The sequence below is a fragment of the Stegodyphus dumicola genome, chromosome 11 (assembly GCF_044657685.1).
Source record: "Stegodyphus dumicola isolate Sdum_Otavi_A_Nest chromosome 11, ASM4465768v1".
NCBI classification, from domain to species: Eukaryota; Metazoa; Arthropoda; class Arachnida; order Araneae; family Eresidae; genus Stegodyphus; species Stegodyphus dumicola.
Window position 1 is genome coordinate 90,044,772 of NC_140778.1, and position 15,670 is coordinate 90,060,441.

Below are 15,670 nucleotides of genomic sequence, written 5' to 3' on the forward strand. Positions count from 1 at the left end.
GCGCTCATTTTTCCTATTGGCAAAAATCTCGCACGCTGGAGATTAAAATCTGTTTTTTTTTTTTTTTTTTTTTTTTTTTTTTTGTTTTTTTGTTGAAAAGTAATATCGCGGCTACTCGCTTTCAAATCGTGGAGTTTGTTGATAAAAAATTTGTAAGTTTTACAAAATATGAAATAAAAAGTAAAAGAAATCTGAAATTTTTCAGATTTTAAATTATGTCCAAAGGGTTTTCTTTTTAAACATTTTGTGTGTTACCTTTATTTATTTAATATCGTATATTAAGTACTCAAGCCAAAAAACTTAGTTCAACAGCAATATCGCAAAATAATTTTAAAATGAGCATACCTTTAGAATTTTCAATATAGAGTCTCGCTCGCTGGAGATAAAATGTTTTTTTTTTTTTTTTCGTACAGTGTTGCCATTTCTCGGTTTCAAATCGTTTAGTTTGTTAACCAAAAATTCGTTGAAGTGTTATAAAATATGAAATCGGTAATAAAACAAATTTCAAATCTAAATTAGGGCTTTCACATCCCCATATTCTGTGGAAGATTACGTTATAAAAATTTTGTGGTTCTAGGTATGTTGTTTTATCAGAATGCGAGAAACATGCATTCGTTTTTGCAGATTCTTCATTACTTAATTTCTTTAAATATAATGCAGGGCGATAATATTTGGTGGCAACAATTTGAAAAGCGAAACAAAGCTTATCGTGAATCGACGCAAAATGCCAAAACGAAATTAATAGCCCTTCTGGACAAATTTCCCATTTGGACTAAATACAGTTTTACCAAACATTAAACATATTATTCTTATATAAGGTCATATTCTGATGCTGAAAAAAGCACGCGATTGCATGTGACACTATTGTAAGTCAAAAGTTTCTCCTTAATATCAACATTTTAAATAAATAGCTCTGCTATTGGCAACTTTTTTGTTTCAGGTTAGGATAATTGACACGATATGTTATTGCCACGTTTATTCTTTTATTGATATTGAGAAAAAGTTGTTATATTAAATTAAATTTAAATCATGACGCCATACGTATACGTATTAACCTTAAGTTTCAAAAGTTTTTGTTTCCTGGTTTGGCAACAAAATATTATTTACGAACTGGTTGTTGCTTGGAAAGAATGAAATTATTTCATTTATATTGTAGTCTTTTATACATTTTCTTTTCAGTGTACATAGAACTTATAAATTTTGCTCTGGCGGGCTTGCCCGCCAGTTTTTATTGTTTTCTGAACATGTGAATTTAAATAATATTCTTACAGACATTTAACCTGTAGCTTCAAGGTATTGTAATAGTTATTTACCTCCTGGCTTTTACTGAAAACTTTTGCAAGAGCCGGAAAGGAAGCGTTTATAAGCATTGTTTGAATTTTTGTCATCCCACTATTATAAATGCGGTTAAAACAAAGAATATCTTAGAGATTCTTTGGTTAAAATTCGATAATCGGGGTGAGCGCCAAGCTTGGCGAGAGTGTTTTTATTTGGCGCGATTTTGATTTGGTTGTGGTTTCCGTCTGTATGTTTACTTATGGCAAACCTAGAGTTTTATTTCGTAAAAGCGCAAATTTTGTAGCCAAAAGATTTTTTTAAAAATTTAATTTTGAAATACTGTGTTTCTTTTTAAAAGTTTTACTGTTTAATATTATTGTTACATATATGTTTAATATATTATTTATATAAATATTTGCAGAAGGTTAAGCTGTTGTTGGTGAGAGAATGTTGGATTTTTTATAACGTGAAGTTTATAATTTATGAATGTTTTCATTTAATTTTATTTAGTTATTTTTTTTTAGTTTTGTTTCTTGCATGTGGCAATCGAAAGATGTGGAATATTTAAAGCTTTGAACGAAAGTTGTTTAGTATGTTGAATTCCACGACGATAGTAACTTGAATATTTTTGTTAGTTTATGACGCTGAATACGAATAATTTGCTATTCTGTTTACGTTTAAAACTCACTTCTGATCTGATAAGTGTATATATTTATTTACTCAATAATTATTTACAAGAACTGTTCATTCTACTATTTTATGATGAATTACATACAGTGTCTCAAAAAAGTGATGGGACACTTGTGCTTTACAAAAGGAAACTGCAATAAAATAAATTTAAAAAACATGTAAAATTTTTTGTGGGTGTGTTTCATACTTAAATTTAGTAACAATTATTACATAACATACATTTTCTCAAAATATTAAAATATTAATTTAATAAAAATACAATTGTTTAGAACGGAGCAGAAAATGGCTCACTTAAGTGATAGGACACTTACTTTTCCATCAAATATTTATCCAAAAATTTTACTTTTTAAAAGATTTAATATTTTGTTGGATTTCCTTTTACTTTTAAAACATGATTTAATCTTCTTGGGATGGATTCGACTAATTTTTTTGTGATTTCTGGAGTGATTTTACCCCATTTTTCTTGAAACACCGATTTTAATTGTTTTGAAGAAATGGTGTGTTTGCGAATTCTTGATTTCAATTCTTGCCAAATATTCTCTATGGGATTTAATTGTGGAGATTGTGGGGGTGTTTTTATTATTTCAGGACAGTTATACAGCAGCCAGAGTCTAACGTTCAAAGCACTGTGCTTAGAGTCATTGTCCTAGTAGAATTTAAAATTGTTATGAAAGTTCAATTTTCGTGCTGAAGATTTCAAATTTTGATTTAAAATGTCAATATACTTGTACTGATCCATTATACTGTCAATAAAAACAAGATTACCAACTCCAGCGGACGACATACACCCCCATACCATAACTCCTCCTCCATCATGTTGGCACCAAGTTCTGTTTGCGAAATTCTTCCCTGGGTTTTCTCCACACTAAGATTCTACCGTCAGAACCAAATATATTAAATTTACTCTCATCAGCAAATATAGTAACTTCATTCCAGTAATCAGAATTCTTATTTATGTTGGATTTTGCGAAAGCCAGTCTGCGTTTTCTATTCTTTTCACTTACGATGAATTTTTTCCTGGCTGCTCTACCGTGATATCCAGTAGATCGAATTACTCTTCTAGTAGTCTCAGAATTAACAATTACTCCATATAATGCTTGTAAATCAGCAGCAACTTTAGGAGCACCCATTCTTGGATTTTTTTTAAATATTTCGAACGATAATTCGCTTTATTCCATTGGATAGCTTTGATGGTCGGCCAGGTCTTCTTTTATCCTGAATCATATGATTCTTTTTATATCGTTTAATGATATTGAAAACTGTTGAATGACTGAAGTTAACTGTTTCAGTAGTTTCTCTAGTAGATTTTCCACGTTCAATATGCAAATTAATAACTAATTTTCGAATTCCAGGCATTCTTTTCGTTTAGCATTCATGACTGCACAGAGCTAAAAAACACAAAAATTCCAAATCAAACTGGAGAGAAATACTGCAGACGATTTTATAAATTATTGGCAATTGCTTTTGAGTAAAAATAAATACCCCAAAAGATATTTTTATTGCTTACTTCAGATGATTTTTGTTGCCTAGTACGTAGTGTCCCATCACTTAAGTGAGCCATTTTCTGCTCCGTTCTAAACAATTGTATTTTTATTAAATTAATATTTTAATATTTTGAGAAAATGTATGTTATGTGATAATTGTTACTAAATTTAAGTATGAAACACACCCACAAAAAATTTTACATGTTTTTAAAATTTATTTTATTGCAGTTTCCTTTTGTAAAGCACAAGTGTCCCATCACTTTTTTGAGACACTGTATATAGGACTATGTTTTTACTTGCAAAACTGTTGGACTTTGTTTTACTCATCTAGTAATTTATCATCTCATTTTACTATTCTGTTTATATAAAATAACGGCGTTTCACTACTGCAAAACTTAAAAGTTACTATTCTGTTTACGTTTAAAAATCCCATTTTGGTGCTTTCATTGCCGCCTAAAAAATTCGCCAAATTTTGAAGGCCAAAATAAGAGTGTGGCGCCAACTTACCCCGCTTATGGAATTTTAGCCATAAATGCTATCATTTAGTGGTTATATCTAAGACACTAATTTTGGGTTTTTGGTACTACTTTGGTAGACGGTTGAACGGATTTTTGGCGATTTATGTTGGCGCGATTTTTACAATCGTCAGCCATCTTGAAAAACGCTGTTTTTACGCATAATAAAGTATTCGAAACTTTAAAAAAAAAAAAAAAATATCGTTAAAAGTAATGGATTAATTTTTTGTTGATAATGTCGTTTTTTAAGATGGCAGGCAAGTGTTAATACATACATTTACTATGAGTATAAAATAATAAAGTAAGGTTATTATTACTTTTATATAGCAAAGAAGAGAATAAAAACACCGCTTTAAAACATTGGGCCAACGTTTAATTAGATTAAAATATTACTGAAATTGAATATCGAATTAAAAACCATCATACCAACATTTAAAAGAACTAGAATATTATTAAATTCAAATACTTTAAAATGCGCTATATGGAATATAATTAACATTAAAACATATGTGACAATAATTATCTCAGCAATTTTCGAAAATAGTGCATTAATTTTTTTAACAAAAACTGAAGTATTACAATTATAAAATAACAGAAAAATATGTACTTGCATTTTTTTGAGTCATTTAACCTGTCGTTTATTGATAAGTACCACAAAAAAATTGGAATCATAATTTAGATAGCAATGAAAAAATTTGAAAAATGTAATATCAAGGGCAAGAATAAAAAAAATTTAAAAAAAGCAAAAAATTTATAAATAGATAAAGCAATTTAGAGCCAAATTAATGGATCATGACAATTAAAAATAACAAGAAAATTTGAAAAAAAAAAAAAAAAAAAAAAAAAAACCTACAATAATAAGTATTGTTTTTAAGAGTTCAAAGATCCTTTAACCGCAACTCGCTGAAGTACAAAGGACAACTTTTTGATTCCGATACCAATAATTCTTGGTACTCACCAATAACAACATTCATCTTTGAAGGAATTCAAAGATATGAATTAAATTTTAAAATGGCGCGGTAATGCACAAATTTTCAGTAACCAATCAGGGAGCTGATTACAGCTCGTTAATGCACAAATATTCTATAACCAATCAGAGAGCTGATTACATCACGCCTAGAATTAAAATTATTTAAATAATCATACATAATAAAATCATTTTAAAAAAATGCAAAATTAAATTGTATTTTAATATTTAACAGCCATAAATAATGTTTAAACATTAGATTAAATTTATAGATATTAAAACTAATTACTTTTAAAGTTAGGTGACTTCATTGATTACATCATCAACGACATAAAATTGCATAAAATATCATAAACAATAAAACTTTTATTTCAAATAAAAAGGCAAAATTAAATTGATTTTTAATATTTAGAAGCTATAAATAATATTTAAAATACGGAATTTATGCATAATAAAACGCATTATTTTTTAAATAAAATGGCAACAAAGTATCGGTTGTCATAAATAACTTATCCAGCAGTGGGTTTACCATAAGTCGTATTATTCGCCAAAAGAAATATCACCAAAAGAAATATCGCCAAAAAATCGCCAAAATCCGTGCAACCGTCTACTAAAGTAGCACCGGGCTTTTACTGGTAAAATATGCAAATCTTATAAATCTCATCTTTTTACCATGCATTCAATTTTGTTTCCTTCTGTATTGTAATTGAAAGTTAAATAGCAAATTTACAATCTCAAAAAACTCAAATAATTTTCTTACCAGATAAGCCGCTTTGAGACCAGCAGTTGCAGTTATATATTGTGGTGGTGGTACAAAAGTTGAATGTGGCTGCGAAAGATACAACAGATAAATTCAAAATAACAATAGATAATTTCAACTTTAAGCAGCGGCACATACAAAATAGCTATTAAGTGCACAAAAGTCAATCGCGGCCGACCAAGATCCAATGATTATGTATTACGGAGTACTTACTAATGACCAAGGATTATGCTTTACGGAGTACCTGGTTCAAAACCATTTACCTTCACATCAGAATGTACTAGATGGCAGAAATCGAAAAATTACGTAAAAATATTTTAAAAGGAAAAAGCTAGAAGGAGCCACGTGGCTCCAGAAAGATTAGGTATAGGAAAAATCATTAAAATCAGAAGTTTTGACTTTTTAGGTCTTAATATTTTTTAAAATTTTTTTTTGTATTTTTTGGTATTTTTGAAAATTTATTATAGATAGTTCAACACTAAAGCAAAAAGCGGATAGCAAAGCGATTGAGGCTTCTTGGCCAATGGCTCTAAATCACAGTGCAATAAACAGAGCACCGTCTATTCTAGTCGGTACCAATATCGCCGGGATATTGCGCAAAGCGCGATGTATCCGGCTCGGTGAGAAGTTGCCATTATAAGCCGATGACATAAGACGGATGGTTGAAAGGTCTAAGGTAAAGAGAAGGGGATTTTTTGTATTTTTTGGTATTTTTGAAAATTTATTATAGATAGTTCAACACTAAAGCAAAAAGCGGATAGCAAAGCGATTGAGGCTTCTTGGCCAATGGCTCTAAATCACAGTGCAATAAACAGAGCACCGTCTATTCTAGTCGGTACCAATATCGCCGGGATATTGCGCAAAGCGCGATGTATCCGGCTCGGTGAGAAGTTGCCATTATAAGCCGATGACATAAGACGGATGGTTGAAAGGTCTAAGGTAAAGAGAAGGGGATTTTTTGTATTTTTTGGTATTTTTGAAAATTTATTATAGATAGTTCAACACTAAAGCAAAAAGCGGATAGCAAAGCGATTGAGGCTTCTTGGCCAATGGCTCTAAATCACAGTGCAATAAACAGAGCACCGTCTATTCTAGTCGGTACCAATATCGCCGGGATATTGCGCAAAGCGCGATGTATCCGGCTCGGTGAGAAGTTGCCATTATAAGCCGATGACATAAGACGGATGGTTGAAAGGTCTAAGGTAAAGAGAAGGGGGTGACCGTGCATCATCATGGCTTCTGGAGCCGAACTACAACAAGTGAGGGCGAACAATGGAGAGGAGTGCCGCGGCGAGTCTGACAATTTCTGTAAGCTAAAAGGGATTGGATTGGATTGGATTATTTAATTATGGCAAAGCACACGAGGGCTATCTGCCTAAAGGGAGGGATGCCTTCGTGGAGGACTTTCTAAGGGAAACTGGCTCGTATACACGTTACACATGGGGAAAACCACGAAAACGCCCATGCAGCCAGCCCGTTCGCGGGATTCGAACTTCAGACCGAACTACCAGTGTTCAGCGTCTTTACCGCTCGGCCGCTGGTGGGCTATAAGCTAAAAGGGAGTAACGCGAAAGTTGAAGTGCAAGCACAAGACAAAATTTAGAAACTTCCGATAAGTATAATACTTGACAAGCTATTTACAAAATTAATCTATATACATACTATATATTAATTATTATCTATACATGTTTATTATATATCTATATTTATTATATCTATATCTAAGAGTTATATCTTATATAAGTTTATTATATCTATATAAGTTTATTATATATCTATATCTAAGACACGTCTGAACTCGAAAACGTACTGAAAATATTTAAGTGTAGATTTAAAAGAACCTAGGAGATAGAATAGGTCAGGAAAGACTTGATTGACTTACTTTTTACTACTTTGACTGACTTTTTCTTTACAGACTTGACTGACTACTAAAGAGTTTTCGCCAGTAGATCGCATTAAAGTGCACTAGGCAAAGATATTTCCAAATAAATGGTACTAGGGAAGTACCAACACCTGAGGGGGAAGAAAATTCTGCTGCGTGACCAGGCATATCTTAATACTTACGAAAGTAGGCGTTCATCATAAAAAATATGCAGTGATAAGCAACGGCATTAAATTGAAGCATGCAGGCAGGTGCAGTGAGTTACTCGTATATGGCAAATGCAGATGGTGAGGCAATGTAGCTAGTAAAGAATGCAGGATAAGCAGTAGTGAGACATCATGAGAATGGCGCGAAAACAGTTTGAAGCTGTGAATGGCATAAGAGTTCAAAGTCCTTCAGAAGTATGCAATAGCTAGATACGCCGTAAAAGGGTCAAAAGTTCGTAGAATCATACGATAAAGTAAAAATTCATACAAAATACTTAAAAAATGAAATAGTAACATAAAAAACTTGAATTAAAATTAGAAAAAGTTTACTTTGATACTTTGACACAGAAGTATTTATACAGGGGGGGGGGTCTACTGCATCTGCAGTTTCATTTGCTTTTGAAGCATTTGTCAAGTAAGTGCTATTTAAAGAGTGGTGAATACAAAAACATTTTATTTAGCTCTTTTTTTGTGAGGGACAAGAACAGCAATTAAAGAATGCGAATTTCATTTAAGCAATTAGGTTATCCGCGGAAATTTCTCCAAATAAAGCATGCGTAATGCCGTACAATTTTCCAAAGTCGTATAACATTTTACGTACAGCATTTCTTTTGAAAACAGTTCGTTTACAAGATATATCAAGATATATTTTGAAAACAGTTCGTTTACAAGATATATCAAGATATATTTTGAAAACAGTTCGCTTACAAGATATATCAAAATATATTTTGAAAACAGTTCGTTTACAAGAATATAGTTCGTTTACAAGATATACCGATTAAATTGCTACTTTAATTAAATCATTTTAAAAAATCATTTTAAGGCGAGGAACAACACTTTAAATGAGATCTTACCACTACATTTGTTCCATAGCCATTTTGAAGGTATTCACGATACTGCTCATCGAAACAATTTTCTTTTTTTGCAAAATCGTCTCTAACACCGGGCCTCCACCATTGGACGCCGTTACCTCGGCTATCATAATGCTGACCTGTGATGTTGAGATTAAAATTAACAAATGACGTGAGAAAGGCAAAAAGTATCTTTTACATTTTGCTTAATAAAAATCATCATTATGATATAAGGTATTTTCTCCCTCCTTTCGGCATGCATTTCTGGTGTAACTGGAAGCACACTAGATTCGTATTTAGCGTGTTCGAGACGTCCAGGGTTCGAGTCTCGGCGAATGCACTGCACGTCCTTGTGAACCTACAATGGTATTCATTTTCTAAATGATAGTTATAATTTTATGACGGTTTCAATTTCCTTTCTCATGTTATTGCAGAGCAAGTGGCTTTTATTAAATTAATTTAAAAAAAAAGCAAGGAAACGAACTTGGGAGGAGGTGTACAGTTCGAATGTCGGAAGCATTGATAATTTAAAGTGACATACCTAATGACGTGTGATAATTCATTCTAAATGCGTGATAAATACCAGGTGTATTTGAACAAGAGGGCAAAACTTTACGGTGTGATAGAAGGCAGATATACGAACACTATTCGTCATGGAATGTATGGTCCGAATGCAAACGGCGAACCTCTAGTTGGCATTGTAAGTAAATGGTATGGAAAGGGTCGGCCCTCACAAATAACGGCATTTTCTACCGTGGATTGCCGAGAGGAATGTTGGTTATACGAACCACGAAATTTCCAGGGTAATGAATTGGTCGAGGTGGTCCCATAGCTTGGCCACCAAGATCACAGGATCTCTCGTGTGTGGACTTCTTTCAGTAGAGCCATATGAAAAGCCTAATCTACGAGTCCCCGTTAAACCAGTATGAATCTAGTTGCCAGGATCGCCGTTGTTGCCAGCGATATTTGCTAAATGCTTGATGTCTTCGTAAATGTGCGTCAATCCCTATCCCGCAGGTGTAAAGCCTGCATTACAGCTGTCGGAAGGTCATTTAAGCAATTTTTATGGGCATATTCTGATAATAAAATGTTTCCTGCAGTATCTCCTTTCATTCTTGTGTTAGTTCTTTAAATGTGGCGGTGGAAAACTACCCTTTCACTTCTCACCGCCTGCGTTGCGATCATATATTCTATGACGGATATTGTTCGTAGAGCAGTTTTCTATCATCGTCTAAATTTTCCCCCTCTTATTCAGATTCACCTTGTATAATTATCTGGCCTCAGTAGGAAGAATTAAAGAAACATACAGCAATACTATTCGGCAGGAGCTGCGAGGTGATGATGTGCCTTTTCCTTCCCCAAGGATGTGGATCTGGATCTTTACGTTACTTGCCGGTCTTAACTACGAGAGTTTTTACACAGTTTGTTAAGGTTCGAACTCTTGCTTGGTTTTTGAAAATCAAAGACACATGATAACATGCGTCGTGCACGCGGCGAGAAAACCAATAAATGAAATTTCATTCCAAAGTTGATAAATAATTATCATTGAAGAAGAAAATTTTTCCTGGATAAGACGTGGAGAATGAGCTTGAAGTCACTTAAATAATCTATATACAAGCAATTTACATTAAATACAATAGTAACTTATTTAGTTTCCCTAGTTATGCAGTTCGCACGATTTAAAATTCCAAATAAATACTGGAAATGTAATTAAAGCAGCTATGCCTACTTCTAACTTCTCTAGCATCGTTTTCGCTTGCTTAAATTTGGTGAGGAGTTCTTTAGCTTTTTTCGCATGGTTTTTCATCCATTCAAAAAATGAGAGATTTGTAGTCTTTTTCTTCCATGTAGGAGTTTCTTGGGTTTCCGGATGGTCGTTATTAAGAGCAGGAAAATGTTCTTGATTGAGATTGAAGTTACGACGAGTATTCTTCGGATTATTTTCTTCACATTTTTTCTTTGGCAGCTTCAATGGCCTTTTTGATATTGTTTGGATGTTTCTTATAACCTTTGTAAGAAGATACATGAAATTTGCTGCAAAGGTCACAAATTGCTGCTTTACCATGTTCTTTTTTCTGTTTGCAAGTGTATGTTTCGTGAAATTGACCGCATTTAAGACATCTGGGTTTGTAATGGCACACTTCCCTAGAGCGTTCATACCTTTGATATTTATGACATTGCATTGGTTCTTTTTTCGCTCTGTAAGTAGCAATTAAGACGTGAAGACCTCGGAGTGTCTCAATATTATATATTTCTTTTCTTTCTGGGTATCGTTTGAGATCAACTACGAAAATAGGAATATTAGCAATTTTTCCGTCCGTGAAGGATTGAAGTTGTCTAACTTTTATTGCTTATATTTTATTTTTTATTCTTTTCTGAAGTTCTTTTAGAATGAGGTCAGGATTGGTATTATTAGGCAGTTTTTTAATAACAGCCTTCATTGGCTTTACAGAGTTTAATTTGAAAGTATGAAATTGAATTTCACATTTCGCTAAGTAACTAGTGATGATGATCGCTATCATATGCTCTTATGGTGAGAGAACCGCCTTTAATCTCTCCTCGATAGTTAGAGATGTTATTATTTTCTAATTCAAGTTTCATGGCTTCCCAGTCGCCAGTGAAATCGTGTAACACAATGGGTGGGACGTTCGTTATAGTTTTGCGTTTGTCTGGAACAATTTCCACTTCTTCACCTTCCATATATATTATCATCTTTTTCTAGGTTTTCAAATTTATTCGATTGCTCCACTTCCTTCCCCAAGACACGCCTCTGAGTTTTAAAGCAAAACTCACACCCGTTTCCCTTGTTCAGGTACGTCTGATGGTGGTGGTGCGGAGTTTGATGATTTTACGAATTACTTCCATAATTGCAAAGAGTGGAGAGATAAAGCCTACGACGTCGTAAATACACTGCTCTTTCGGCTCTTACTATAATAATTTTAATAATTTATTTGCATTTATAAATTCAAGTAATTATCATGATTTATGGTTTTTCAAGTGGAATTAGGATCATTGCCTTTATTGGACTGAGTTTTTTCAATGTACAGCACGGGGACAAAAAAAAAAAAAAAAAAAAAAAAAAAAAAAAAAAAAAAGAGGGACAGTTCTATATCTCCCGTTCAACTGGGCCGATTGATGAAATTCAAATTGCGTTCTTCATGTCTCGAAAGCGCGACTTAGGATATATATTAGATTTATATATAGATCTATTCTAAGATAGTTATTTTGACACAAAATCGGACATTTCTGAAATAAAATATCAATTTTTTTTCCATATTTCGATTCTACGACTCAAAGTATGCCTAAATATGAGATTTTGTAAAATTTGGTGCGAAATTTACAGAGAAATTCACAAATTTATGTTGGCGCTTTTTTTTGCAGTTTGCTCCAGAAATAGTTCACTTGGCGAACTTTTTAAAACATGGCAACCTATTTTCCTTTTCCGTGAGGGGAAAGAAAATCACAACGTTCTTTCTTTCAAATAATGTTCTTTATATTATATTTTTATGTTATTATTTTAAATATTTTTTCTTTTTCGAATTTCATTGTAATTGTTGAAGTTGTATGGTTTCTTTCGAATAACTGTTTCAAAAATTTCTACTTACCCATTCGAACTGCGTAGTTTAAATATAAGGAGCATCACTTATTTTTTTTCAAATAGTTTTTTATATATATATTTTTGTCACAGCTATTATTTTAGGTAATTTTTAAATGTTTAGACTTTTATTTTAATTGTTTTTATTTAATTTAATTATTTTACTATTTTTTCATTCGAACTGAGCATTTTAAATATATTTATTAATATAAATTTTCCAGGATTTTATTTTATTTCTTTGAATTGCGTTTCTTTCGGAAGACTACTTTGTGTCCAGACTACGATGAATCTGAAAACTGAATATATTAAAAGAGAAAATACAGTGAAGCACAGTTAACACTCCTTTCAATGTTTCGTTCAGAAAAGATATATAAATGAGAAAGATGTATAATGAGTTAGAATGACTTGCATATATTGCTTTAAATAGCTTTAACATTGTGCTCATTGCTTTACACAATTTTATCATCCTACATTTAGTTTCTTAAAATGTTATTTATATTTTAGTGAAATATTTTATTTTTGAAATCGCAAGAATCAAATATCATAAAATTAAAAAGTTTTAAGTTAAAAAAAAAAATACTAAATTTTATGCAAAAATTTATTTTCTTCTTCTTAATGACTTGCTCTTTTACTTCAGGCATTCTACAAGTATATTAAAAAGTTTTCGAAACATCTTGGTATTTCTGACATTCATTTTAAATAAATTTATCTCCTTTCATTCCAGTGTGTGTGTGTGTGTGTGTGTGATTATGGCAAAGCCTCGAGGGCTATCTGCCTAAAGGGAGGGATGCCTTTCGTGGAGGACTTTCTATAGGAAACTGGCTCGTATACACGTTACACATGGGGAAAACCATCCTTCCATTCCAGAAAGCCAGGAACGACCGAGCGGTAAAGTCGCTGAACACTGGTAGTTCGCTCCGGAGTTCGAAAACGGGCTGGTTGCATGGGCTGGTTGTGGTTTTTCTCATTGTAACGTCTATGCCAGCTGGTTTTCCTTAGAAAGTTTTTCACGAAGGCCTTTTAGGGCAGATAGCCCTGCTTTGCCATAACTTAATATAATAATTCAATTCAATCCATTTCATCAGTACTTGGTCTGAGCCATTATCAGTCTTTAGAGGCTAAGCATTTTAAGGCATGAGATGAAAGGAAGACTGGTTTCATCAAGAGGGAAAACGTCTTTAGGTGACATCCACATACATCACTGGATAAATTAATGAATATTCAAATAATTCGACTAAGAAATCATAGGATTCTCCGTTTATCATGATATGATGTTAATAAACGTAATTTATAACGTAATTTAAATTTATACAAACATATAGTCGAAAACCAGTCGCTCTTCACTTTAATCTGCAATGATATTGCTTTTGTCTTTTCCGTTAGCACAAGCTCAATTCATGGTATTTGCTGGTGTACACGTCCAAGTGTTTTCACTTTGAACACCCAAATTCCTTGAAGTATTCTGAAAGTAGATTCAAAAGTATCCAACTTTTCGAAACACCTTGGTATTTCTGACAGCCAAAATCCCCTTCAAATTTTTAATTCCTTTTCTTCCTTCTACATTTATTATCAGTGCTCATCACAAGAAAATTCAGATTTTTCGATTGTTACACTTCCATAAATTTTGCATTTTTGTCAATTTTTTAAAACTATCAATTGCATCAACTGCGTTTCAGTTGAAGATAGCTTTTCATTTTCTAGACATTTAAACTATAAATAAAGTTTTAAAGAAAAGTCCCAAGGATAAATATTTGAATTAAAATATTTTTTGCTAAATGACAAAGAAATAAAACAGCCCAGCAGTGTTTATTCTGTACCACCGAGTGACTCGATTCTTATATCGGCTGAAACAAACTAAATCATATTAAAGATAATTTTTTTATACAATCGATAACGCGAGAGAAAAATTAGCTTCTTAAAATATTCTTTCTAACAGGATTAATATAAAAATTTATATTTATATATATATTTTTAAAGCTGAGACTTGAACCAAACTTTTAAAGTTTAATTTACATGGTGGTTATAATTAAAGTTCCACTTTGAAAATAATAAACTACTGGTCATAAAAGGAAAACTACCGGACCAAATGTTGTCAAACTTTGTAATCGTGTAAAGGAGGTAATGAGAATTTATTGTTCAAGGGGGGAAAAAAAGAGTTCAAAAACTCACCACCAGGGGGCAAATGGCGCTGTATGCAATATTGTTAAATGAAAGAAGACATAAAGACATTGGTGTAAAATGTGTTTAATCGTTTTTGAAACGTGTTACAAAGCATGTTCAATGTAGCGTCCATTATTTTCCGAAAGAAAGTTAAATCCTGTTACTGCATTCTCAACAGCAGCTCTTAGAATATCAGGAGGAATGTTACGGACATGTCGGTGTATCCCATTTTTCATTTCTACGAAATTTTTTAGATTATCACCATAAACAGTGCTTTTGGGATAACCCCGTAGCCAAAAGTCACAGGGGTTGAGATCTGGTTACCGAGGTGGCTAAGAAGTGGGGAAGTGTCGGCCTATAAGACGTTCATTCGTGAAATGTTGCCTAAGTAAGTGCGCGACACATGTGAGGTGGGGTCCAGCCCTATATAAAACCACGTTGCTGCAGTTCATGTATCACGAAACATTTTCACATTGACTCTAAGCGAGCTGCAGTCACAGTGGTCCAGCTGTCGACTTCTCTTCAGAGAAAAACAGTTCAGTTATGAAACCATTTGGTGTGGAATGACAGCTATGCAATGGGATGCAATAGGAGAATGCAATGGAACTAGGTAGATAATATGAGGGATTCTTTGGCCCAAATCGATTAAAAGCGTTTTGAATCAGTATCTTCATGTTTTAGGGCCGAATTTAGACTTCAAAAATTACAAATTAGCGATCTGTAAGAAAACGATTTCCGGATTGTACGCACTTGTGCGAGTGATTTGCGGTCTCACATTTTTTAATCGCTAATTCGTGGTTTTCACGGACAAATTTCTCCCTTACACGGATGACGCTTTCGATTTTTATCGAATTTAACGCCTTTAAATGATAATTTGCTTACTTCAAAGTTTCTTAAGGGTAGACAACATATTAAATCCGTGTAACAAAAGGTTAAGTTAGATTTCTACCCTTATTTCGTTTAACAATATTGCATACAGCGCCATTTACCCTCTGGTGGTGAGGTTTCGAACTTTCTTTTTTTCGCGGAAAATAAATTCCCATGATCTCATTTAATCGATTACCAAGTTTGATAGCATTTGATCCAGTAGTTTTCTTTTTATGACCATTTCAAAGTGGAACTTTAACCATCTTGTATATTATTAAATTTTAATTTGAAGTTATGCGTTATATGTATACCATGCGTAAGATTTTCCCTTTTATGGAAAAAATAAAGAATCGATGCAAATATACTTTGGATAATGGACCAAAACTGAAAAAATTTCCCCTCCCTCCGAAAATAA

General features: G+C 32.8%; 1 protein-coding gene across 1 annotated transcript in view; it reads right to left on the bottom strand.

Moving 5' to 3' along the window:
- The window catches only part of LOC118193908 (neprilysin-2-like), a 79,427-nt gene that overhangs the window by 23,560 nt on the left and 40,197 nt on the right, over positions 1–15,670 (bottom strand). The window contains exons 8-9 of the mRNA XM_035365072.2: positions 8,637–8,773; positions 5,695–5,763 (exon numbers count right to left, since the gene is read on the bottom strand). Coding sequence (XP_035220963.1) covers positions 5,695–5,763; positions 8,637–8,773 — 206 coding nt within the window. The remainder of the gene's footprint in view (positions 1–5,694; positions 5,764–8,636; positions 8,774–15,670) is intronic.